This window comes from Lemur catta, chromosome 9 (assembly GCF_020740605.2).
Source record: "Lemur catta isolate mLemCat1 chromosome 9, mLemCat1.pri, whole genome shotgun sequence".
Lineage (NCBI taxonomy): Eukaryota > Metazoa > Chordata > Mammalia > Primates > Lemuridae > Lemur > Lemur catta.
The window spans coordinates 84808101-84833691 of NC_059136.1; the positions used below are offsets into that span (position 1 = coordinate 84808101).

The window sequence follows — 25591 nt, forward strand, 5'->3', positions numbered from 1 at the left end:
CACTGTTGTTCTTTCTCAGTGAGTATGCGCCCAGCAGCTATGCAAGCAACGTAAACGGAAACCTTTTCTTTTGCAGTGTCTGCAGTGAAGCACTAAGTTACTTCCTCACTCTAACATCAGAAAGTCATCGGGAAGCCTGGACTAACTTACTGCTTTTGTTTCTAACTAAAGTTCTAAAGATAAGCGATAATAGGGTAAGTACGAGGCTTCGTATCCAGCCTTGCGTTTCTAACCCGACCGCATTGGGGCTGAGTCCAAGGCAGGGGTGCCGGGTCGCAGACCCGCTGCCCGGGAGCTCTCAGAGGCGGATCAAGCAATGCCCAGGCTGCACTGCTGCCTGTGCGGGACATGTGGCCCAGCCCTGTCTTCCTCAGTGGTTCTCAGTTTTCTCCTCCTCACTCAGCTTTGTTCTCTAACCAGCAATTCTCCAGGGGATTCAGCAGGGGAGGAATCAATCCCTTAGGTCACCTTGACAGCCTCCTGAGTTCCCCCAACATTGAAATTCCCATTCTGACCCGAGTCTCCCCTTTTTCCCTATTTTGAAAACCACTGTCTGGCCACCTTGTGGCCTTGCAGTCACCCCCTACACTTCCTCTCTCTGCCTGGCCTCCAGGCTACAGCCATTCCTTTGGCATATTTAATGGTTCCGTGCAGCCCAGAGTCTCTAGTGAATGAGCCATGAGCTCATCTAAGAATTTTAAATCAGTAGAAATAAAACACAAATATATAACTAAATATAAATGGATATTTTGATTTTTAAAAAATATACATTTTACTATTTAAAAAAAATACAGGAGCTTACAGCTCACATATAAGGAAATGGGTTGCTTTGCTATGAACCTGAATGGGTTTTAAAATGCGTACTCAATACTTGACACTTGAGGCCCTTGTGGCACATGGAACCCTGTGGAGGCAGGGCGATGCCACGCAGTGCTAGTGTTCATCCCAGGTCACGTGCCCTGTGTCCACATGCACTTCCATCTGACTAACGGGCTGGGAAAGCTTGGAGAAGTGACCTAAGACTGCCAGCAGCTGTGTGGCCAAGAAAGACTCCACACCCCAGTCCGTCTTACTCCACAACCTACTTTCGTGTCACAATGTCATACGGTTCCCCTGGATCTCGTGGGGCATGGAAGGGTAGGAAAGGAAAGAAAATAGGCATCAGACTAGTGTTTAGAGCTTAAGGAACCACAGCAAAAAGGTATAGTCAAAGTATATAAATTGAACTATACATGGGGAATGTATATAGCTTTGCCTGGAGAATGTTTACATATTTTATATTGTAGTGTTAGGTAGAATTTTCCCTAAAACTTAAAATTTTTATTTAACAAAAGATAAAATTTCAGTAATCCATATCTTATAAAAACTCAGCTCTAGTTCTTGCTTGGCTTCTTTCTTTTGCTTATTTATTACCCAGGAAAAACAATGCTAAATTACTAAAAGTTTGTTGAAAGTATGTAATGGGAAAGTGTTTTTTCCAAATAAGGATAGTAACTGAGTGAACAGTGCTTATACTGAGTTTTTTGAGTACTTGTGTCTCAGTTTCATATTCCGCACACTTGCCGCGGGACAGACTCTGCCTTTCCTTTCCCCTCCGTGATGAGTGCGTGCCCCAGCGCGGTTTGGCTCTAGCAGTTGCAGGCTCTGTAGTTTGCAGTGCCAGCACAACTAACAGAGACATTCATTTTCTCCCCCCAGTTTAAAGCTCATGCATCATTCTACTACCCTCTCTTATGTGAAATTATGCAATTTGACTTGATTCCTGAACTGCGTGCTGTTCTTAGAAGATTTTTTCTGCGAATCGGAGTAGTTTTTCAGATATCACAACCACCTGAACAGGAACTTGGAATAAACAAGCAATGATGGGAACTTAATATTTTTCTGTTGGTGTTTACATCCCTCCGCTCTTTAAAAGGACCCTGGAGCCGAGGTTTCCTACCTGAAAATGAATTCTTTGAATTGCAGTGTCTGAGGCTGACTGGGAAAGATGCTTAGAACTAATACTCAAAACTTGCAACACTCCAGTCCCTTTACCTGGCGGATTCTGTGTGTCACGTTGGGCTCATGTTGAGCAGAAAGCATGTGTAAACATGTGTCAGCTTATGCTCACGGGTCCTCCCTGTCATCCGTGGCAGGGAGAGCCTCACATATTTTTGGCAGGTGTGGGAGTGAAACTTACCCAAAGAACTATAGATGTAAAGATTGAACTTCTGCAAGAAGTACAACTCAGGAGAGCTGTATTTTGAAGGATAAAATGTTTATAATTGGGGGGTGGGGGGAGAGGAAGAAATTATTGTTCATGGTAAAAGATATTTAGCAACTATGGTATTCTTATTCTGAAGATTTTTGCACACTCAGGCTATCTGAGATACTGGTAATCATCCTTCTGTGAAAAATGTACAGAGATGCAGGTCTGTAATATAAAAATCTAAAACATTATATAGTTCTTCCTGCACTGTTTTCTTTATTTTCTTATTCATTTGCTAAATACCCATAATATTTTGTCAAATGCACTAAACATCTGGGTTGAACTTTTTGTCTTTTTTATTTTGTGGGAGTTTTTAGTTTTGCCCTTTTTCGGGGGGGGGGGGGGGGGGGGGGTGGTAATTTTGAGGATTTAACATGCCCAGAAGCTGTTGTGGCTGACACTTGTCAAGATCAACAACAGGAAGGAAAAAAAAAAAGGTAGAAACTATCCCTCCTGACAATAACTACCTGTAATATGTACTTCTCTTAGGGCTTCTAAAGATGAGCCATTAAAATAGAATGATCCTTCACGACCGAAACTTGAATCACTGCAAAACGAATCTAGGTTGCTGTCATTTTCTTTTCTTTTGGGTGGCGGGGCTTGATGTAGATTTTACTCTGTGTACAGAATTTAATGTTGAATATATTAAAATAACAACAAATCTGGCATGGTTTGCAGAGGTTAGATTTACTGGAAATGTATTCATACTGTGAATTGTGTTCTGATGGTTAACAGACAAGATTGTCAAGCATTCCGTATTAATAGTGGATGTAGAAAATTTTTTCAGATGGATAAAATGTATATGGTACAGATGTAAAGTTTTCTATGTAAAAAATTCTGTACAACTTTCTGTACAATACTGATTCTCATCTGGCATATTCTAATCAGGTTATAGGTCAATAAAGTTTTTGAATTATTTCATCAGTGCAATCAAAACCTGTGTAACCCACAACCCCATGTTTCATTGATTCTTTTCCGGTTTTCCGTTAAAAGCCAAGTAATTATGGAAAGGATATTTTCAGCCAGAACTACAAATCGAATATTCTTCGGTTCTGATATTTTCTTTCCAGCTTCTGGCATCAGATCATCCCTCACACTGTACTTTCTTAACCGAAGGTATTCATAATTTTTAAATATTTTGTGTATTAATTAAAATTCTACACTGTTTGTTAGAATGCTGAAAAGAGGTACAGTTTGCTATGATACTGTGTGTACTGGGAGTCAATTCAAATTGTGTGGTACGAGGCAGTTAAAAAAAAATGGAACATGTCAATTTTAAGAGAGTTTCGTTTAAAAACAGGAAACGTATTATCTTTGCTTTCATATATCTTAGATAATGAATATTTAATGATGCATGTAGAAGTGCACCAGATTTATTATCCCTAAGACGCAGCTTTGTCCAAGCCCAGTGGGATGCTAGTGCTGGGAGACACCATAATCTTCCTATCTGTGTTAGGGTAAGTGTTTCACATGACCTGGCAGTTTAGTATCTAATGGTGTAGTAGCAAGACTCTCCCTAGAGGCTTTCTTCTTATTTTCAGATGATGACAGAAGGAAAAAAATCTTTAATAGTAAAACAGACAATGGTTATATTAGAAAACTGAGTATAGGACCAGGCATGGTGGCTCATGCCTGTAATACTAGCACGTTGGGAGGCTAAGACAGGAGGATGACTTGAGGTCAGGAGTTTGAGACCAGCCTGAGCAAGACTCTGTTTACCAAAAACAGAAAAAATTAGCTGGGTGTGGTAGCACGCACCTGTAGTCCCAGCTACTTGGGAGGCTTAAGCCCAGGAGTTTGAGGCTACAGTGAGCTCTGGTGACACACTGCACTCTACCCAGGGCGACAGAGCAAGACCCTGTCTCAAAAAAGAAAAGAAAACTGAGTATAAAATTTATACGTAGCCAAACATTAGAATATCAAATCAAATTGTGGCAAACTCATCTGATCTTGTCTATCATTAATTATGTCAAAAGAAACAAAGAAACAGTATGTTAGATGTTCTCAGCTGTCATGGTACTGAAGCCCTCCCATCCAAGTCAGAATTCTTACTCAGAATTTAAATGAATCTTTCTTTCCTTCTTGAGACGTATCACTTAGAGTGATTAGAAAAATTGACTCACTTATCCAAGGGTCCATGGTGGTGGAACAAAGATTCCAGTCTCTGTCCTTGACCCCTGGGTTTTTTACCTCTCCTCTCTTCAACCTCTAGAAACCTAAATTTCCAATTAAAATAAGAAATCGACATTGGTTAATAAAAGTAAAAATTTATTTCTATCAAGTAGTAGTCAAATCACTTAAATTAGTAACTTTAAGACAATGCGTTCATTGGCACAAAAATAGAGGCGGAAAGACATAAATTTAGTGTATGGCTCATGGGAGTAAAATCAAGTTAGAGCTCCCATTATTTCCATGGAATCAGTAGCTACAAATGACATGAAAATAGGCAGCACATTTGATTCTTTCATTACATAGCAACTGGAATAGTCTCAGCTACAACATATGCAGTTACTAAATGAATTACTTTGAATAGAGGTAACAATGGCAAATGTGCGTGTAACAAAGAGTATTCTGGTTTTACAGTACTGTTAAGACACAAGTTTTATTCACCTTATCTTGACAAGCAGAATTTAAAATAATGCACATATGGTAGTTGAATCCGAAGTTCATCACCACTCACAATTTATGGCAAAATTGTGCAAAAATAATTCTATACAGTTCTATCATATAAATCAATAATCATGGCCTTTTATTTATGTACATAACATACATCATATACATCTTAGAAAAAATACACTTTATATACAAATGGAACAAAAGTAAGTAACTTCAGGTAGGGGCCAAAAGTAGGACATATTATAAAAGGTACAGATTTACCATTCCTTTTACCTGAAGAGGCACTACTGGGTCCAAAACAGATTTATTTTAACCATGTGCGGTGGACAGGCCCTGCCACGTGAACGTGCCTGGTTTTCTAGGAACCTGTGGCTGCTCCTGGGTCAGCTGCTCTGCCATGAAGCGCTTCAGTGTTTCTGAGGTCCCAGGGCGCAGCCAGGGCTCAGTTGCCACAGAGTTTGATCCATCGTCCCCTGCATGTTTCATGATGTCATCAGGGTCAACCAGTGAACTCTCGTCGTCATCTACAGGAGGCAAGAGACACATGACTCAGGTAACACAGGTGACACAAACACAAGTCTCCTACAGTCCAACTCATTACAACTCGGCACTCCCTACGATACTGTGTTCTGAACCGTATTGTATTTGTTTTGTTCAGACCTCCCATTTTAGTGGTAGGAGAGCAGGCCCAGGAAGGGGCTAACTTTGTAAAACAAAGAATAATCAACTGAATACGTTGACTCCATGGTACTAGCGACCAGAGGGATTCTAAGTATATCAAAGGAGACCCCACCAAACATTACTGTGACTGGAGGAATGTAAGCAGTCTTACTTTGTAATTGTCACCTTCAGGAGAAACCTAGTGGATATCTACGCAAAACTTTTTATTTTTTAGCAAGATTAGGGGAATACTCCCAACCTATAACACTGCTATAAGGAAAGTAAAAGTCATTTTGGGAAAGCACTAGTTGGGATGAAATTACTTCCATTCTTACACCTAATATAAGAATATATGTCTAATCTGTTAAGAGGTAGCTCTTAATTTGTTTCATTCTTTAATTAAATTTGATGTACTCAACCTCTTTATCTGTATTTTACTTATTATTAGGTATAATAGGAAAATCTGTCTTCCTACCCTGTGATGTCAATTTCTGTTTTTTTTTTTTTAATTATATCTCCTGGTCTGTGAAGGATTAGCCTAGCAAAGGGGTATGTGCAATCAATTTAATGTGCAATCAATCCACATCGTACCAAAAAGCTCCTGTTTGAAAGGATAATGTTAAACAAAAAACAGTTTAGACATTGAAAACCTTGTGAAAGAATAGATTCTTAAAAATGCTCTATTTTCTCTCAAATATATCCTTATTAAATATTAATTCAGTTTATTAGTTATAAAAGAAACTGAAGAGCCTTTTAGCTAGAGACGTCCTTTCCCACTGTTCACATTTTTCTAGGTGTGATAGGAAAAGTACCATTCCATCTATTTGCCGTGTTGGCTAGTGTTTGGTATGGAATCATCACCAACAGAACATACCACACCTTGACTGCTAGAGATTATGTGAGTACCTTTTGAAAATTATCACAGTATTAAAGGATCTAAAAATATCTTAAAGTTCTTTCTAGAAGACTACTTCTAGTAGTAATGTAATGTAGCTTTTTAAAGAGTATTTCCCAAATAGACCATTCTATTTGCTAATAGTAATGCTATTATTACTAATATGAAATTGTCCCATTATCCCAGTGACTAACAACACTGATATAAAAAAGGGGTTGGTATAGGGTTGGCAGAGGCGCTCATCAGCTGTCTAAGGAATCATCCTGCTTTGTGCTCCAAGACAAGCTTTAACCTTCAAATCACAAAAGTCCACTCAAAATGAGACTAGTTTTATTTGGCTTGGAAAGTATTAAACTGAAGCTGTTTTGTTTGTCCATAGTATAGAAAGCCAAGTAACTCTGCAGTACTATAAATGTACATGTGTTAGTTAGGAACCCAAAGATAAAGTTGATTTCAGATAATCTCTCACTTCAGTGAGTGAGTACTAAGTACCATACCATACTAATCAGCATTTTCCCTGCTGAAAGCAAAGCCTGGATATATTTCATAAGCAAAAATTATTTTATCTGTTTAGAATCTACTCTAAAATGGGTACCCTCTCTGGTAGAAAGAATCTGATACAAACTTAATCCTGAGGTCTGGAGTTGGTGGACAGAACTCTCTTCTCCATCTACCCCCAGCCATCAGTGACAACTTCCGTGTAAGCAAGTTTAAATTTGCTGTAGGCCATTAAACTTGGCTATTTACCTGTATTGATAGGTTTGTTCTGAAGTTCATTCAGTCTACGCATTCGTTCCTCATTTCTCATTCTAACCTGGTCAATATTTACACTGGACACAGATTTTAAAGAGAGACCATCTGGTGGTATATTAGGATAACAGTTATCCTGTAATTAGAAAGCAGAACTTCAGAAATGGTCATTAACATAAAATATGTTCAGAATGAATCAAAACAACATCATGCCCTAGATAAATGTATTTGTGATGAATGAAATAAATGAAGATACGCAGCATTTATATTCTGACGACTCTGTATCCACGCAGGCTCAGATGACTCAGTCAAGGATAAGATATAGCATCTGTGATGACACATAAATGTTGCCAGTCTGGATAAAACTCTCGGACACTAAAGGAAAAAACTGAAACAACAAGGACTGAGGCAGTCCAGCTACAGTAATCAAGATAGTGTGGTACTGTCATAAAGACAGGAGTACAGATCCATGGAGGAAAGAAATCCAGAAATAAATCCTTACATTTATGGACAAAATGCAATGGTGAAATAATAGTCCTTTCAACAACAGATACTGGGAACAACCACAAAAGAATGAGCCTGAACCCCTACATCTCATACCATATGCAAAAATTAACTCAGTGTATCAGAGACCTACATTCAAAAGAAAAAGAAAAAATCGAAGTAAATCTTAATGATCTTGGGTTAGGCAATCATTTCTTAGATAAGACACCAAAAGCCCAAGAGAGACTAGTAAGTCAGACCTAATCAAAATTTAAAACCTCTGTGCTTCAAGGGACACCACCAATAAAGTAAAAAAGATACAGAATGGGAAGAAACATTTGCAAATCATCCATCTGATACTGAATTTGTAGCCAGGATGTATAACTTCATTATAACAATAATGAAAAGATGACCCAATTTGAAAACGGGTAAAGGGTCTGAATAGACATATCTCCTAAAAATATATATACCCAGCACATGAAAAGATGCTCAACGTCATTATAGAAAGAACTCAAAAACCACAATGACATCACTTCACACACTCACTAGGTAGCTATAATCAAAAAGAAAGACAATAATAACAAGTGTTGGCCAGGACATAGAGATTGGAACCTTAATATACTGACTGCTTGTGTGGCCACTTTAGAAAACAGTCTGACAGGTCTTCAAAATACTAAGAGTGACCATATGACCCAACAATTCTACTCCTAGGTATACTCTCAAGAGAAATGGAAACATCCAAAACCTGTACATGAATGTTAATAGCAGCATTATTCATAACAGCCAAAAAGTGAAAACAACCCAAATGTCTGTCAGTCACTGATGTGGAATATCCACAGAGTGAAAAACTACTGAGCAATAAAGAGGAATCAGTACTGACATATGCTACAACATGACGACCTCTGAAAACAAAGACAAAGCCAGTCACAAATGACCACATATTATATGGTCTCATTTATATGAAATGTCCAGAAAAGGCATATCTATAGAGACCAAAGTAGATTGGCCACTGCCTAAGGCAGCAAGTAAAGTTATTATCACCTGGTACAGCTGTTCACAAATAATGCTAATAGCAACAGCATCTGTCATTTGCTGAGAGCTCCCTGCATACTTGGCTCAGTGCTAAATGCTTCACATACATTCTCACTGTAGCTTCATGTACATATAAGGAAACACGCAGACTAACAAATTGCCCAAAGTTGCCTACCTAACAAGGAAGGGACACTGTTGGGACATGTACTGAGGGCTCCAAAGCCTATACTTTCTACTGGCTGCACTGTGAAGCCGTGGAACAGAGTGAGGAGAACGTGGGTTTGAATCTCAGCCCTCTTGTCTATGTGACCTTGGGCAAATCATTTGACCGAAATGGAGATGATGCTTGTATCACAGAGTTAAGTGATTAAGAAGATGTAACAGGCTTTCCAATAAATGGTATCAGTTGCTTCTTGTGCCTTCTCTGAAATTCATATATTCTGGGAAGAAAGACAGTCGGGATGCCAAGCTACTTATGGCCACCCAAGGGGACAAAAAAATACTACCTCAAAAGAAACCAAGGCAGCAGAGTTCAAAGAGCTACCCAATATCATCTCCAGCTAATTGGTGGTAGAGCCTAGATTCAGACTCATGTCCACTTCATTTCAAATGAGTGCTCTTTCTTTTACTGGGCCACACAAATTGAGCATGGGTCAGAACCCAGGCCTCTCATTCTTCTAAACTATAAACGGGGGGGAAAGAGAAAGACATTTCGTACATACAAAGTCCAGTCCTTTCAATTTGTTTCTCCTACGCTCCCTGGCAGAGGGTAGCTGTGACGGCGGAGGGAGGACATCATCTTCAATGGCAGGATATGTCTCACCGTAAGCACCTAAAAGGGCCACAAAAGGGAGAAGGCGGCTTAAACTTACACCATTTCAAGTCTTTTAACTAGAGTGGAACCAAGAGCCTGTTTTATAATTGCTTTATTACATACCATGACATATACTCAACATTTCAACAAGCATACACAGTTCAATGATTTTTAGTAAATTTAGAGCCATACAATCATCATTACAATCTAGAACATTTTCATGACCTTAAATAGCTTCCCTGTGCCCACTGGCAACCACTGCCCCCTCCCACATGCTTGGCCTCACGGCAGACACTAATATGCTCTGTCTCAACATATTTGCCTTACCTAACATTTCATGTAAATGGAATTCCACAACATAACGTTTTGCGTCTTTTCACTAAGCAATAATGTGTTTAAGGTTCACCTGTGTTGTACCATGTTTCAGTAGTTTATTCCAGCTGGGAAGAACTGACATCTTGACAATACTGAGTCATCCTATCCATGAACATGGACTCTCTCTCCATTTATTTAGTTCTTCAGTTTCTCTCATCAGAGTTTTGTAGTATCCTTGGACAGATCTTATATATTTTTTGTTACATTTATACTTCATTATTTCTTTTGGGGGGGGTACTAATGTAAATAGTATTGTGTTTTGAATTTCAAATTCTACCTGTTCAGTGCTGGTGTATAGGAAGTTGACTGACTTTTATATATTAACTTTGTACCACTCATTCTTGCTATAACTGCTTATTAATTCCAGGAGATTTTTAGTTGATTCATTTAGATTTTCTACGAACAATCATGTCATCTGTGAACAAAGACACTTCTCTTTCTACCTTCCCGATCAATACACCTTTTATATCCTTTTCTTGCTTTATTGTATTAGCTGAAATGTCCAGTATGATGTTAAGGAGTGGTAAGAGAGGACATCCTTGCCTTGTTCTTGATCTTAGTGGGAAAGCTTCTAGTTTGTCATCACCAAGTATGATGTTAGCTGTAGGATTTTTTTTTTTTTGGTGTATGTTTTTTTTTGTATATGTTCTCTGTCAAGCTGAGAAATTTGCCTTCTATTCCTGGTTTGCTGAGTTATCATGAATAGCTAGTAGATTTTATCTAGGTTATCAAATTTGTGGACGTACAGTTGTTCATAGTATTCCTTGACTATCCTTTTAATGTCCATAGGATATGCAGTGATGTCCCCTTTTTCATTTCTGGTATTAGTAATTTGTATCTTCTTTTTTTTTTTATTAGTTTGGCTACAGGCTTGTCAATTTTATTGATCTTCTCACAGAAATAGCTCTTGGTTTCATTTTCTCTATTGATTTCCTATTTTCAATTTCATTGATTTCTGCTCTAATTTTTATTATTTCCTTTTTTCTGCTTGCTTTGGATTTAATTTGCTCTTATTCTAGTTTTATAATGTGGAAGCTTATTGATTTTAGATCTTTCTACTTTTCTAAGGTATGCATTCAATGCTATAAATTTTGCTATAAGCATTACTTTTAATACATCCCACAAATTTTGATAAATTATATTTACATTTTGCTCAAAATATTTTAAAATTTATTTGGCCCATGTGTTACTTAGAAATATGGTGTTTAATCTCCATATATTTTGGGATTTTTCCAGCTATCTTGCTGTTATTGATTTCAGACCATCGGGGTCTGAGACAGACATTGTATGATTTCTCTCCTTTTGAATTTGCTGAGGTATGTTTTATTGCCCAGACTGTGGTCCATCCTGAATGTTCCATGTTAGCCTGAGAAGAATATGTGTTCTCTTGTTGTTAATGATGTAGTCTATAGATGTCCATTACATCCACCATTGACTGATAGTGGTGTTGAGTTCAACTATGTCTTCACTGACCTTCTGCCTATTGTATCTGTACATTTCTGAAAGAAAGGTGATGAAATCCCCAACCATAATAGTGGATTCATCCATTTCTCCTTATAGTTGTATCAGTTTCTGTCTCATGTATTTTGACATTCTGTTGTTAGGTGCCTAGATGTAAGAGCTAAAACTATAAAACTCTTAGAAGAAAACATAGGAGGAAGGCTTCATAGCACTGGATTTGACAATGATTTCTTGGATATGACACAAGAAGCACAGGCAACAAAAGAAACCATAAATTGGACTACATCAAAACAAAAAGCTTCTATGCATCAAAGGGCACAATCAACAGAGTAAAAAGCCAACCTACTATAAAGAAAACATTTCTAAATCACATATCTGATAAGGGGTGATATCCAGAATATATAATAAGGAGCTCCTACAACTCAACAACAGAAACCCAAACCACCTGATTTTAAAAATTGGCAAAGGACTTCAACAGACATTTCTCCAAAGAAGATATACAAATGGTCAATAAGCACATGATGTTCAACATCACTAATCATTATGGAAATACAAAGCAAAATCACAATGAAGGGCTGGGCGCGGTGGCTCACGCCTGTAATCCTAGCACTTTGGGAGGCCGAGGTGGGCAGATCATTTGAGCTCAGGAGTACGAGACCAGCCTGAGCAAGAGCGAGACCCCATCTCTACTAAAACTAGAAAGAAATTAGCTGGACAACTAAAAATATATAAAAAAAATTAGCCGGGCATGGTGGCACATGTCTGTAGTCCCAGCTACTCCAGAGGCTGCGGCAGTAGGATTGCTTGAGCCCAGGAGTTTGAGGTTGCTGTGAGCTAGGCTGATGCCATGGCACTCACTCTAGCGTGGGCAACAGAGCAAGACTCTGTCACAAAAAAAAAAAAAAAAAAGAATCACAATGAGATACCACTTCACACCTACAAGGATGGCTACTATCCAAAAAACAGAAAGTAACAAGTGTTGACAAGGATATAGAGAAACTAGAACTCTTGTGCACTGTTGGTGGGAACATAAAATGGTGCAGTTGCTGTAGAAAACAGTGTGGTGATTCTTCAAACAATTAGAATTACCATATGATCCAGCAATTCCAACTCTTGATATACATGCAAAAGAATTGGAAGCAGTGACTTCAACACATATTTGCACATCCATGTTCATAAATAGCACCATTATTCGCAAGAGCCAAAAGGTGAAAGCAACCTGTGTCTATCAACATGATTGGATAAACAAAATATGGTACATACATATAATAGAATATTATTCAGCCCTAAAAAAGAGAAAATCTGACACATGCTACAACATGGATGAACCTTGAGGACATTATGCTAAGTGATCTAAGCCAGTCATCAAAGGACAAATACTGTATGGTTCCACTTACACGCAGTCTTGCAGTAGTCTAACTCATGGAGATGGCAAGTAGAATGGTGGTTGCCAGGGGATGAAGGGAAAGGGGAATTATTGTTTAGTATGAAGAGTTTCAGTTTTCAACATGAAGAATTCAGATGATGGATGGTACTAGTGGTTGTACAATAATACGAAGGTACTTAATGCCACTCAGATGTACACTTAAAAATGGTTAAAATGGTAAATTTCACAGTTATGTGTATTTTACCATAATTTTTTAAAATTATTTTTTAAAAAAGCATTGAAACCAGCAGCCTTACATTCATGGTTAATGGGGTCATGACTATGCCACATTTGCAGTGACCACTAACCAAAACGGCAGACTGCTGTGTCTTTGGTCTAACGTAATGAAATATTCCAAGACACTATTTTGAGTGGCCTGGACTATCTTCACTGTTAGGGAGAACAGGTCACGTTCCCCTGATGCCTCCACAGACTGGCTATCTTCTCACCCCTGTCTCCTGCTGGTTCATCTTTCTCACTCTCCATAGTGCAACTTCCTTGGAAAGGAAAAACACATTTTTTAAAAGAGCCACTATAATTAGGAATTTCTAGCATATGAAAATCTGAAGTAATTTGTATGAAGCAAGACATAAATAATTTCCTGATGGTCCTAGGATAGTAGAAACATATTATGATCAGAGTACATAATTACAAGGGTATATTATAACAGTTAAGGAAAAAAGATCCCATGGTACCTTTACATTTCTTCTGAAGACTGAATATTCCTATGGTTTTTTTTAACTGAAGTATTTATTAAGATAATTGTAGATTTACATGCAGTTGTAAAAAATAATAGAGATCCCTTTTATACTTTGCCCAGATTCCCCCAATGGTACATTTTATAAAACTACAGTGCAATCTCACAACCAGGATATTGATACTGATACAACCCACAGATCTTATTTAAATTTACCATTTTACCTATACTCATTTGTATATCTGCATGTGTGTATTAAGTTCTATACGATTTTATTGCCTGTTTACATTTGTGTATCTACCTCCACAAACAAGATGTTAAACAGTTCTAAAACCACAAGGACCCCTCCTGTTGCCCTTCGATAACTATATATACACTTCCCCCTACCCCCCAACCCTTGGCAACCACTAGTCTGTTCTCCATTTCTAGATTTTGTCATTTCAAAAATGTTCTATAAATGGAATCATATGGTATGTAAGTTATTGGGATTGGCTTTTTTGCTCAGCGTATTTCCTCAAGAGTCATCCAAGTTACTGCACATTTCAACAGTCTGTTCCTTTTTATTGCTGAATAGTATTCCACGGCATGGATGTATCAGAGTTTGTTTAGCCATTCATCTTTAAAGGACATGTGGGATGATTCCAGTTTTTGGATGTTAGAAATAAAGCTGCTATGAACATTCATGTACAGGTGGGGTTTTTGTTTTTATTTTTTGCCAACTATTCTTAAGACTTTTAAAATTCATTTCAGTAATTCTTATTTTGAAAACTTTGTAGGCCATATTTGATGATTATCCATTAAAACAGTACAACGGAATATTCCTTTTTTTACCGCCTTGCACAACAGAGTACAGGACTGGTTTTGTGAGTATGGAGAAAGGCATTTTAAAAGAAATATAAGTATTGTTTAATATTTTAATAATATAGCATTAATAAATTAAGATAAATATACTCACCAATAAAAGCACTATCAGATTCCAATAATGAATTTTTCAAGAAATCATTAGTGTCATCTGTGGGCTAAAAGAAACAACATATATGAATGACTCTTTGGCTTAGTTCTGTGTGGAAATACAAATTTTACTAAGAGGCGGCACAAATTTCCACACGGTCCCCCCAAAAAGCAAAAGAGGACGGGACTAGGACTAGAGCTAACACTGACTCCTATACCACAATCCAATGCCCAGAGATACTGGAAACAGCACACATAACTCCTACGAAGACAGTGAAGGCAAGAGTCTTCACTAAGACATGATCTCCTCAGCCTAGAGATTCTGGCAAGCAGAGTCTCCCCAGCAACACTCCTTCCTGCCCCCTTGTGGCTGAAGTCACATAAAGGATCACACTACTAATGAAAACATAATAGGGAGTGAAGCAATAAACCCAATTAAACATTAAAAGTCTTTAGACTATTGCTGAGATTCATTCATCCTTTCAATAAATCTGTACAGTGCACTTACTATTCCTTCCATGCTAGGAACTGGGGTTACAAAGATGAATTAAGAGTTTCTGCTCCAGAGCAGACCATAGTCCCACGGGGGAAAGAGAAGCAAACCCTCTGATGATGACAGCCCTATGTCACAGCAATCGTCATGATGACATAGCACGGATATAGTGGGACATATAGTAAGGGAAAAAAATAACGCTAGGGTTGGACTTACAATGAGCTCCGAAATGAGGGGTAACTTAAATTTACACATAGAGAATTTTATAGTAGAGAATAATATCACCTTATATGTCAGAAGGAACCTAACGTCATCCCACTACACCTCCTTGCCAGATTTCTGGGCTTTGCTAGAACACTCCAGCAAATGGCTCACCATTAATTTTTAAGGAAATGAATTCCACTAATGCACAGCATTCATTATGAGAAAGTTCTTCTCTTACGCTGAATAAAATCTGATTTACCACCCAGTGATTCTACTCATACTTTCCAGCATGGTCATGGTGATGACAGTCACAGCGGCTGCATCAAAGGGGCCGGCGCAGCTGTGTGGGCTGCACACGCTGCCCAGCTCCTCTGCAACTCAGTCCTTCACACACACTGCCCACACTTTGCCTATGCACCATCTTCTCCACGACACCCCAACTTCATCCTGTGTTTTCCATCTAATCCAGTTTCTAGAAAGATCAGGAACCTGTGATTTATTAGGTTTTTTTGTAACAGCCACGATAAACACTGTTGGCTTATGCTGCACTTTGACTCAGCAAAATCTGTTATTAATCCAGGACTTTAACCAAAATCACAGATGTTAAATTTCAGTATCTTTTCACTCAGAAACATGATTGCCACACAAGAAGCAGCCTACAGACCTGCAGAGTCTCCCCAAGTAGGTGTCAAGATGTCTGAGGCCATGGGGTAGAGGGGTACATGGGAACTCTGGAGTCCAGCCTGGGCTTTCCTGCTTTTTGGCTATGTGACCACGGGCAAGATAATGAGCTTTTAAATATCAGTTTCCCCTTATGTAAAACAGGGATAAGTTCATCTTGTGAACTTTAGAGCCAATAAATGTCAAGTACCTTGCATAGGTAGTGTGGTCAATAAATGGCAGCTATTAGCAACACTGTCACCATCACCATCACTGTCAGTTCAAAGCCATGCCCCAGCAACCACTAGCTGGTAACCCTGGGCAAGTAAGAGCCTAGCTGAACCTTACTTTTATAATCTGAAAATGGAGAAAATACTACCTATATCATAAAGGTGCTGTGAAGATTAAATTTGTATTTCCAACCTCTGTCTTTCCCCTTGAACTCTCTCACATGTGTGTACTCACCAGCTCCAACTGTTTGTCTAATAGGTACCTCAAACTTACCATGTCTAATCTAAGTGCCCAGTCTTCTCCCCTAACCCCTCAATGTGTTTCCCCTGCCTCTCCACCTCTGTAAATAGCAACTCCCAGCCATAAACCATGAAGCCCATCTTTGACACCTCTTATGTCCACTTCAGTATGCAAAACACCCCATCAGGCCTCCTTTCAAAATAAATCCATCCACTTCTGACCACTCCCGCTGCTCCCACCCCAGGCTACGCCAGCTTATCTCTTGCCTGGATTCTTGGTAACAGGCTCCCGTCCCTCTCAGACTGCTCTCAAGGCGCAGCAGTCAGTGATCAAGCGAACATCTCGAGCAGATGTGTCACTCCTCCACTCAGACTTTGGAAGCTTCTCATCACGTGCAAAGCCCTGGGACGGCCTCCGGGACCCTGCAGCCTCACCCATCACCCCTGTACCACCTGTCCCCACAGGCCTTCACTCGGGTTCTCCCACCTCTGGTCTCCTCACTGCTCACGGGCACCAGGCCAACCCCTGCAGGGCTTCTGCCTGGAATATTCTTCCTCCGGATGTCACCCTATTTCCCATGGCTACCTCCCTGGTGTCCTTCCTCAAATGTTACCTACCCAGTGAGGCCCCTTGCCCACTGTTTTCCCTGCTATCATTTTCCCCATGGCACCATGATGTAACATACTACCGATTTATTTGTTTATTGCCTCCCCTCCTTCCAGAATGCAAGCCCTCAGAGGGCAGGGGTTTCTGTCTCTTTTGTTTACTCCCCTGGCACCTGCAACAGTTTCTGGTCCATAGGAAGCATTCACTAAATATCTGTTGCATGCAAACAACGCACCCATCCCTTTATTCAGTCTTGCAAAATGTCACCTGCTCAGGGTAAGAGTGAGCGTTACCCTCTGTCCCCTTCCCCTTCCGTTGCTTGTTTTCTCGACAGGCCACTGCTCTCATCATAGACTCCCACTTCCACCACCGCTACTGCCAAGAGCGACACTGACACTGCACTCACCGTGGGCCAGGCCCTACTCCAAAGGCTTTCGATATGTTATCTCAATCCTCACAACAACACTTGAGCTATTTTTATTCATTTAATAAACATTTACACAGAAATTATTATTAACATATGCCAGGCCTGTCTCTAAGGGCCTTGCAAATATTGATTTAATCCTTGTAGCCACCCTTAGAGGTAAGTACTATTATCCTCATTTTACAGATTAGGAAGCTAAGGCACAGAGTGATTAAATAACTTGCTCTAAGTCACACAGCTAAAAAGAGACTAACTCGAACAGCCTAGTGCTAGAATCTTGTTCTTAGCCATTATGATGTTTTCTCTACATACTATACTAACACTTCTCTAACTACTATGAGACAAGATTTACATTCTTAACTCAATTTTCCCAAAGAATTCAAAATTTGGGATATTCACTTAGACTCCTAAAAATTTTTTAGCCCCCAAAAACGATCTTGAAAATTATAACTGGTCACTTACCATTCTTTGCTTTCGTACTTTAGCGCTTGGGATGGCATCTAAGTCAACTGTAGTCAATGATGAACAAAAGCAAATTAAAAGGTTAGAAAATGTTTACTAAATAAAAATAAATTTTTAGAATATCTTTTTTTTTTAATTTCAGCATATCATGGGGATACAAAAGTTCAGGTTATATATATTGTCCATACCTCCCCACCCCCCCCGACTCAGAGCTTCAAGGGTGTCCATTCCCCAGACGGTACGCATCACACTCATTATGTAGGTATACAACCATCCCCTCATGGAGTATTACTCAGCTATAAGAAATAATGGTGACATAGAATCTCTTATGTTCTCCTGGATAGAATATCTTTTTATGAGTAGCTCACTACTGGAAATTACTTTTCAACTACCACACTTCAGAATATTTTTGAGATACTATTTATCAATAAATATAACCCTGCATCCATTCTGATTGGATAAAATTCTCCCGTTCACATTAACGAACATAAGTAAAATCATGGCTAACAGAAAACTGGTGCCTATTAGAAAACCAAAATGATTAACGCAGGATTCTTCATCTTCTGCCACATGTCTACAGTCTGTGTAGAGAGTTGGGTGGAGTTAAACAGCGGCTCCCACATACGGAACTTAAGCAAGCTCAATTCTAGGCGCCTACTTCCAGAGGCAAAGATTCTGGATCAGGTATCCCAAGGCCTCTCCTATGTGTTCCTCTGAATATCGCATTTTGTCCTTTTAGATACTGCCTCTAGGAATAAACAGGCTGCAATGATAGACTATATGCCTTCTCAAAATATCTTATAGTCACGTTTGTGATTGTTTAGTTAGACCATATTCTTATGAATGATGTCATCGTGGTGTTTGTTGGAAGTTGGGGGGTGGCTGCGGTAGGGGATGGATATCCTCAGTGTCAAAATGTACCTGTACCCACCGAGGGACTACTTTTGGGCTAATTAGCCTAAGTTGCCAAGATTCCACAAGATCAGACGATCATTTGAGACTTCTAAGGAAAAACACCACCACACTGGGTATAAAGGTTGAAGATGGCACTTGCTTCTCTCTTCTCTCCAGATGACATGGCTACTATTTATCATAGAATTTGGGGTTCTGCTATCGCTGGGTGATCTATAAGGCTGTTAGTAAAAATTTTGTACCAGACGGAGGGCAGACATTTCCTATACAAATATTTATGAAAGCCTTGACCTATGATCTGGGCCTAAAGTATTGTATAACTTACTCTTATGATTCTGTCTCATGAGGTCAAAAAAGCTTCCTCAGATTCTTCAGGCCAGACCAGCCTGCGAAGGTTTTCCCAAAAATAACCGGCAGGACCATCCCTCCTATTCTTGTTATCTGACTGTTGTGTTCTTATTACTCATTTTCCATGGCCACACTCAATGTGTGAAAGCTGGCAAAGCTGGTGAAATCCAGGCGTGCGGGCCGTGCAGGACACCTGGTATCCACAGGGCCCCTCCATGCTCTCTGAGACAATGAGCCCCACGCTGCCTGGAGGTGCCCCCCCACCCCAACCCCAGTTACACACTCCCATGGGACCCTAGATGTCTCCTTTGCAGTATTTACCACACTTACACTTATTTAGCATCCAGCTTCTCCAACAGAGTATATGGTCCTTGATAGCAGTAACCATTTCATTCATCACCATGTCCCCTGGATACAGGTCAGTACCTGTGCTCCTAGTGGCACTCAGTAAGTATCTGCTGATTGGCTGATTATATGAAAACATCTTCACAGCCCAGTCTGATGCTTTACAGATTTTATGCCACATCAAAACTTAAACACACCTCCCCACACAGTAGAAAAAATGTCCCATACTGATGTGTCCACCCAGCATTCCTTCCTTTGGTTCCTAGTTCCTGGTGCAAATATCACTGGCCTGGTCAAAATATTCAACCCTCCTGGCCACAGTGCATGGTTGGGCCCCTCTCGTGCATGAATATACCACTCTAGTCAAGCCGGTCAGAACCCTCTCTTGAACCTGTTCTTCTCTGGGACTATGAGCCAAAAGGGCCACGTGGGCATGGAGTTGTCAGTACAGGGGATGTGCCTGGGACTGAAATCAGTAGGACAGATGAAGAAAAAGAAAGCCTACGGAACAACCACCCACTGAGACTATTTGAAATAGTAATGATTAGTCCTTACCTTCGGCACCTTCCTGCATTTTTATTCTATTCAGCCTCTTCTGCTGCTCTCTTAGTAGAGCCTGTTGCTGAATCTCTAAGGTGTGATGATCTCTTGGAGGATCTGGGTATCTAAATTTCAGATCAACTCGTGTTTCTGAATCTGGTACAAAAAATGTGTTATATAACTAAGTTAAATATTGTTTTCACATGAGATTTTATAAAACTTCATTATACTATATATATGAGCAAATTAATTTCAAAATCAAGGAATATAGTGAAACATCACCAAAGTCAAAGGACATTAAAACAGCCATAAAACTAAAGAACATGAAATTAATTTTCTTTAATAAATGCCTTTTCACAAACTCATCAACATAAAGAAGACCCCAGAACAAGCAGTAGCTTGTGGATGGTGCATTCTCCATCCCTACACCTTCCCAGTCCCCCAAATACACCCAAAACACACAACAGGGCAACTATACGCAGGTATATCCACATGGTTAGTCACGTGGCCCTGACTCAGGCAACCAGGAGACACTATAATCATAGCTGATCTCCAAAATGTACTGGAAAAATCAAAACACAATGCTATTGGCCAATTAATATTTTAGCCCTTGCAAATACACAGGAGAGCAAGATAAATGCAGACTGGCTGAAACTTTAGGAGGAATATCATTACTGGACACAATAATGGTCTAAGAATTCACCTCTGTCACAATTTCATGAACATGAACTGACCAAAATAAAAATATTAAATATCAATTTTTAAATCTTGAGAATAAAACTATAGTTCATTCATATATAATAAAAACTCTTGAAAATATTATTCCCTTTGACCCACTAATTACACTGCTGGAATAAAAAGAAATGATCCTAAATATGTAAAAAGAATTATGATCAGAAATTATCAAAAGAATAAAATGGTGAAAATGGAAAACACTGAATATCTAAGAATTAGAAAACGGTTAAGAGCAGAGTTAACAGAAGAGGCTCTGGATACAAGCTTGGATTGAACCCTGGCTTCACCATTTCCCAACTCGGTAAAAAAACAATACCAACAACCAGGTGATAGGCTGAATGAGGACTAGATGTCATAACACAGGGAAATGAATGGCTCAATTCTATGGCTTAAACCTTTCTGTCTGGTCTCAAGACCTTTTTACACTCTTAAAAATTCAGTGCCCCAAGGAGCTTTTATTTATGTCTCTCTCTCTCTCTCTCATACACACACACATTTGCCATATTAGAAATTAAAACTCAGTCATTTATGAAACACAAGAATACATAAACACACATTCTGTTAGCTTCAGAGAGATGAAGTCATCACACGTTGCACAGCCTCTGGAAAACCTGTACACATATGGCAGAATGAGAATGTAAAAGATGAATAATGTCTTAGTTTATAACAAAAACAATTTTGACCTCATGGGTCCCCATACCAAACTCTTGAGACCTACTAGCTTAATACAGTGTCTGGCTGATAGTAATTAATAAATGATAACATAAAAAATTACTATCATATGTGTAATTGATGATACATGTAAATAATCTAAGTGAAAAAAATGAGAAAAAATTAAGTAAATAACATAATTTTTTTTTTTTTTGGTTTTAATTATGTTCAGAAAAAAGACTAGAAGACATCCAAAATGTTAACAGTGGTTAGGTGGTTTGACTAAAGTGATTTTTCTACCTTTCTGTATTTTGAAAATTTGCTACAATAAATAGATAATACTTTCAAAGAAAAGTAAAGTTTAAATTGTAGTTTATCTGGCATAGGTCATAACCCACACATCCAGCGATTTGCCTTCTCTGCCCCAACACCTGCTGTGCTGAACACTCCTAAAGAAAAACCACATATAATATACACTCTGGTTCCTCTATGCATTTTCAGTCTCCCAGGCCTCATGTATCTTGGCAATCTTGTTTCCATACTAAGCTTTCTCTCCCATTCTTCCTAAAGGGCTACATCAAATCTTCCCTCAACTCTCTTCCCTCGAATCCTCTAGATTGCCTCCGGCCTACACAGGCCCTGCTCACTTCAGCAATCACTCCCTCCCTCTACTGCGGCTAGAGCCTCTTCCTCCTGCGGCAGCTCTTCACACTTGCACCCTAACAAGTCCCTCTGGCACCTGACCCCCTCCTCCCCTTCCCCAGCCAAGCTTCCTCCAAGGGTAGACTTATGACTGTTGTCTCCAACATCCTGCCTCCTAGGTCAAGCCTCAATTCACTTCTGTCCCACCCAAAAAGATCTAGTGGAGGTCACCAATGACCTCTGACCCACAGACACTTTCCGGTATTCATCTCACGCGATCCCTTCTTGATACACTCACTCTCTGCTCTCGGCTTTCAGGATCCCACTGTCTCCCGCTTTTCCTCGGGTAGCTCTGACTTCTCCTCAGTCTTTCTCAAAAGCTCATCTTCCTCTGTCCATCCTCCTTTAAATGCCAGGTTCCGCTCTTCACGCTAGTCTACATTATCTCACCCACCCAAGGCTTTAACAGCTACATGCTCTCCAAAAGAAAGTATTTAGCCAAACTAAAGCTTCACTGACCAGATTAGTAAAGTGAAGAACTAGAGTATACAGAAGTTTTATTCACTGTAACTTAAGATAAATATCATAAATAAAATTTTACTTTAGGAAAAAGGGTACAAACATCTTTAAAGATACTTAAATATGGATAAAACACTCTTCCTGTATCTTTAAAAGAGCAGCAATCTACTCACCTCTATCTTTTAGCTCATTAAAATCATGAATATTCTGAAAAGTGATAGCACCTAAGCCCTTAGGTGACTGTCTTCTGACAGGAGCTTGCAACCGATGTCTAGCCATGTCAAATATATCCATGGGATTCCTTTCTCTTTTCCTATAGATAAATGACAAATCATAATAAATGTGCTTTATAAGAAAAAAATCCAAGTTCACATTTCATTCACTGTAAAAGAAATTCAGTCTTTCACCACAGTATATTACAAAAATTATTTTAATAGGTCTGTTATTTCAATCTCTTATCTTAAAACAGAGTATTTATAAGGTCGTTTTAATTTTTCAAAATGCTCAGATGCAAGGTACTTTATTGCCAATACAAGAGTAGAATAATTCAGCTTTACCTTAAAATGCTCATGTAAGTACAAAGATCACAGTCTTTAAGGTCAGAGAAACTGAGATTCAAAAACCAGCTCTGTTACTTATTAACAGTCTGACCTTGATTTCATCACCTGTAAATTGCAGACAATGTCTATTCCTTATAGTCTTTTTTTTTTTAACAGAGATGGGGTCTTGCTATGTTGCTCAGGCTGGTCTCAAACTCCTCACTTCAAGCAATCCTCCTGCCTCGGCCTCCCAAAGGGCTAGGATTATAGGCATAAGCCACCATGCCTAGTCCAATCTCTTATAGTCTTGTTGTGAGCAAAAGAATTAAGAGAAATTCTGTATTATGAAGTGCCCAGCATAGAACCTAACATATATTAGGTAATCAACAAATGTTACCTTCCCCTTTGCCTAAAATAGAAATTATACAGAGAAATATGGTATTAACATGCTGTTCAATATAATGGGCATTATCCAGAGTACCCAACAATAATTTTACAAAGGACTTTCAGGGAACTTGATACCTAATTAATACTCTATTCTTGTGTACCTAGGAAATTAACATAATAGGCAAGTAGCTTAGTAAGGGAGCTTTTCGCTAGGGCTTGGGGGGAATGACAATAAGAGGGGACAGGGATGGGGGATGGTATTTCTAGTCCTGAAAGTAAAATAAAACCAAACATCTACTGCTGCTTCCCTCAGGACTAGGTAGGTCTGCTCTATTTCTGAAAATGTAGCTCTCAGCTACAGTCACATGAGGTTTGGTCAGACTCCTTCCTTCATTCCTCTATCATTACATCTGCCCTAAGCAGCTAGACAGGAATAGCTGGGATCCCCACAGGCAATGCCTCTGGTCTCATGGAGTTTCCTCTTTTTGGGGGAGGAGGGGAATTCACTGGGATCATAAAACCACCCTGTCAAGGCAGAAATAGACCCCTAATATTCACCTAGGGTGATAGGAACTCCATGGAGATTCATTAAAATGCAAAATACCAAAAAGGCTTCTAGGAGACTATTCAATTAGACTCCTATCTAGATTCCATTAATACTAATAGATGAACGGGCTGATAAGTTAGGAATTAGACTATTAAATCCTTGCATGTGAGGTGCATCATGTTTGTTTTATGCCTAGCACATAACAGGAGCTTGATGATGTGGTGAATTAATTAATAAGAGATTCGTTTTGTGAAAATATTTATAAAATTGGAATAAGGAACTGATCCCCTGAGATGTCTCTAATCACGACACATATTAAAAATCATACCAAAGTAAATGTCTTTAACCAATTCTTGGTACATGATCATAACTTTAACATATGTTGTCTAACTGAAGTGAGAACTCAGAGTTACAAAGTACTTTCAAATACATACATTTATTCTTCACTAGAATCTCATGGGGTAGAAATTATCATGTACAATTTTCAAGTGAGAAATTTTGAGAGGTTGCTCAATTTCTTTCTTTAATCGTAACACATTGCCAAAAAAGAGCAGAGTCTTAAATTTATGAAGGAAAATAATAAAAATGAATAAAGTATCAACAATCCATTACACTAAATATGCATGTTTGGAAGATGGAAAGCTGCAATGGTTAAGGTGTTTATAACATCATAAAAGTAAATATAGAAAAAATACACTACCTTTCAATTACTCAGAAGTTGTTGGCCTACTATGAGAGAATTACTCATTGAAAATTACCACTTTGGATTAACATTTCATTACCTAGCCAGTCTAGATCTTGAAATTTCCTCACCTTGTTTCCCTAGTCAGAATATACCTGAAGAATACAAACAGGACTCTAAGGAAAGCATAATTAGGCAGGTTAACATGCTACATTAGAGTCATACCACGTCCTGGATTAGAGTCAGAGGCATTAGTATGAACTTAATATATATACAAATGGTTAGAGACAGGAACAATTATATTCATGACTTAGCATACATGCATATAGTATCCAGCTATGTAGAGGGCCTAGAAGCAATGACATCCAGCAACAAGCACACCCAGTGCCCAGAGCTTGGGTTCTAAACACCATTCTCCAAAGGAACCAGGTCTCCTTCGAGAAATGGCTGATTCTAGGGCTGAGGCAGGAGAAATACAAGATGATCCTGGGGCATCTTGCAGTACCAGAAAGTAAGAAAGTGTTCAAAAAATAAAAAGATGGGGACATGTCAAAAGGACACAAGAGCCAAAAAGCTCCCAATGGCCAAAGCTAGAACAATTTGAGCAACAAAATAAATAAGGCAGTATTTAGATTATAACCCAGAGTATAAAATAAATATTCATGAGGCAACAATCATATAAATAAATAATTGAATAAATGAATAAGTGGAAGAAAAGATAAATCTTTCTTACAGAAGAATTCTAAAAAATAAATACAGTCATCCCCTCCAGGATATGGATTTTAATCCCACCCCCTCCTTGCTCTTGTGAGCATGCTAGATTTAGTGATTTGTGACCAAAGAAAAGTTAACTGTCCATTGGAAAAAGCTGGCAAACGCTACTTTAACGGAGGTTAAGGTTAACATCACCAGGAATGTCACGTGAGTATCATGTACCCATGATATGATGTGATGTGAGATTACCACCTTGTGCTATCCTTTCCAAAAAGCCTACTTTAACCATCAGAAAACATCAG

General features: G+C 38.9%; 2 protein-coding genes across 11 annotated transcripts in view; one reads left to right on the top strand and one right to left on the bottom strand.

Annotated features, from left to right (window-relative positions):
• Window positions 1–3169, top strand: part of ARFGEF1 (ADP ribosylation factor guanine nucleotide exchange factor 1) — a 130147-nt gene extending 126978 nt beyond the window's left edge. The window contains exons 38-39 of the mRNA XM_045560548.1: window positions 77–194; window positions 1699–3169. Coding sequence (XP_045416504.1) covers window positions 77–194; window positions 1699–1863 — 283 coding nt within the window. The 3' untranslated portion in view covers window positions 1864–3169. The remainder of the gene's footprint in view (window positions 1–76; window positions 195–1698) is intronic.
• The window catches only part of CSPP1 (centrosome and spindle pole associated protein 1), a 114467-nt gene that overhangs the window by 1589 nt on the left and 87287 nt on the right, over window positions 1–25591 (bottom strand). For 6 of the 10 annotated variants that reach the window (XM_045560549.1, XM_045560552.1, XM_045560551.1 and 3 more), the window contains 7 exons: window positions 22594–22733; window positions 19889–20029; window positions 17729–17775; window positions 14413–14476; window positions 9407–9516; window positions 7167–7305; window positions 4496–5388 (listed from right to left, as the gene is read on the bottom strand). In XM_045560549.1, the coding sequence (XP_045416505.1) occupies window positions 5174–5388; window positions 7167–7305; window positions 9407–9516; window positions 14413–14476; window positions 17729–17775; window positions 19889–20029; window positions 22594–22733 (856 nt within the window). In that variant the 3' untranslated portion in view covers window positions 4496–5173. Of the gene's footprint in view, window positions 1–4066; window positions 4107–4287; window positions 4465–4495; window positions 5389–7166; window positions 7306–9402; window positions 9517–14412; window positions 14477–17728; window positions 17776–19888; window positions 20030–22593; window positions 22734–25591 lie in introns of those variants that run through there. The other 4 variants (XR_006737145.1, XR_006737144.1, XM_045560550.1 and 1 more) reach the window with 4 other exon arrangements.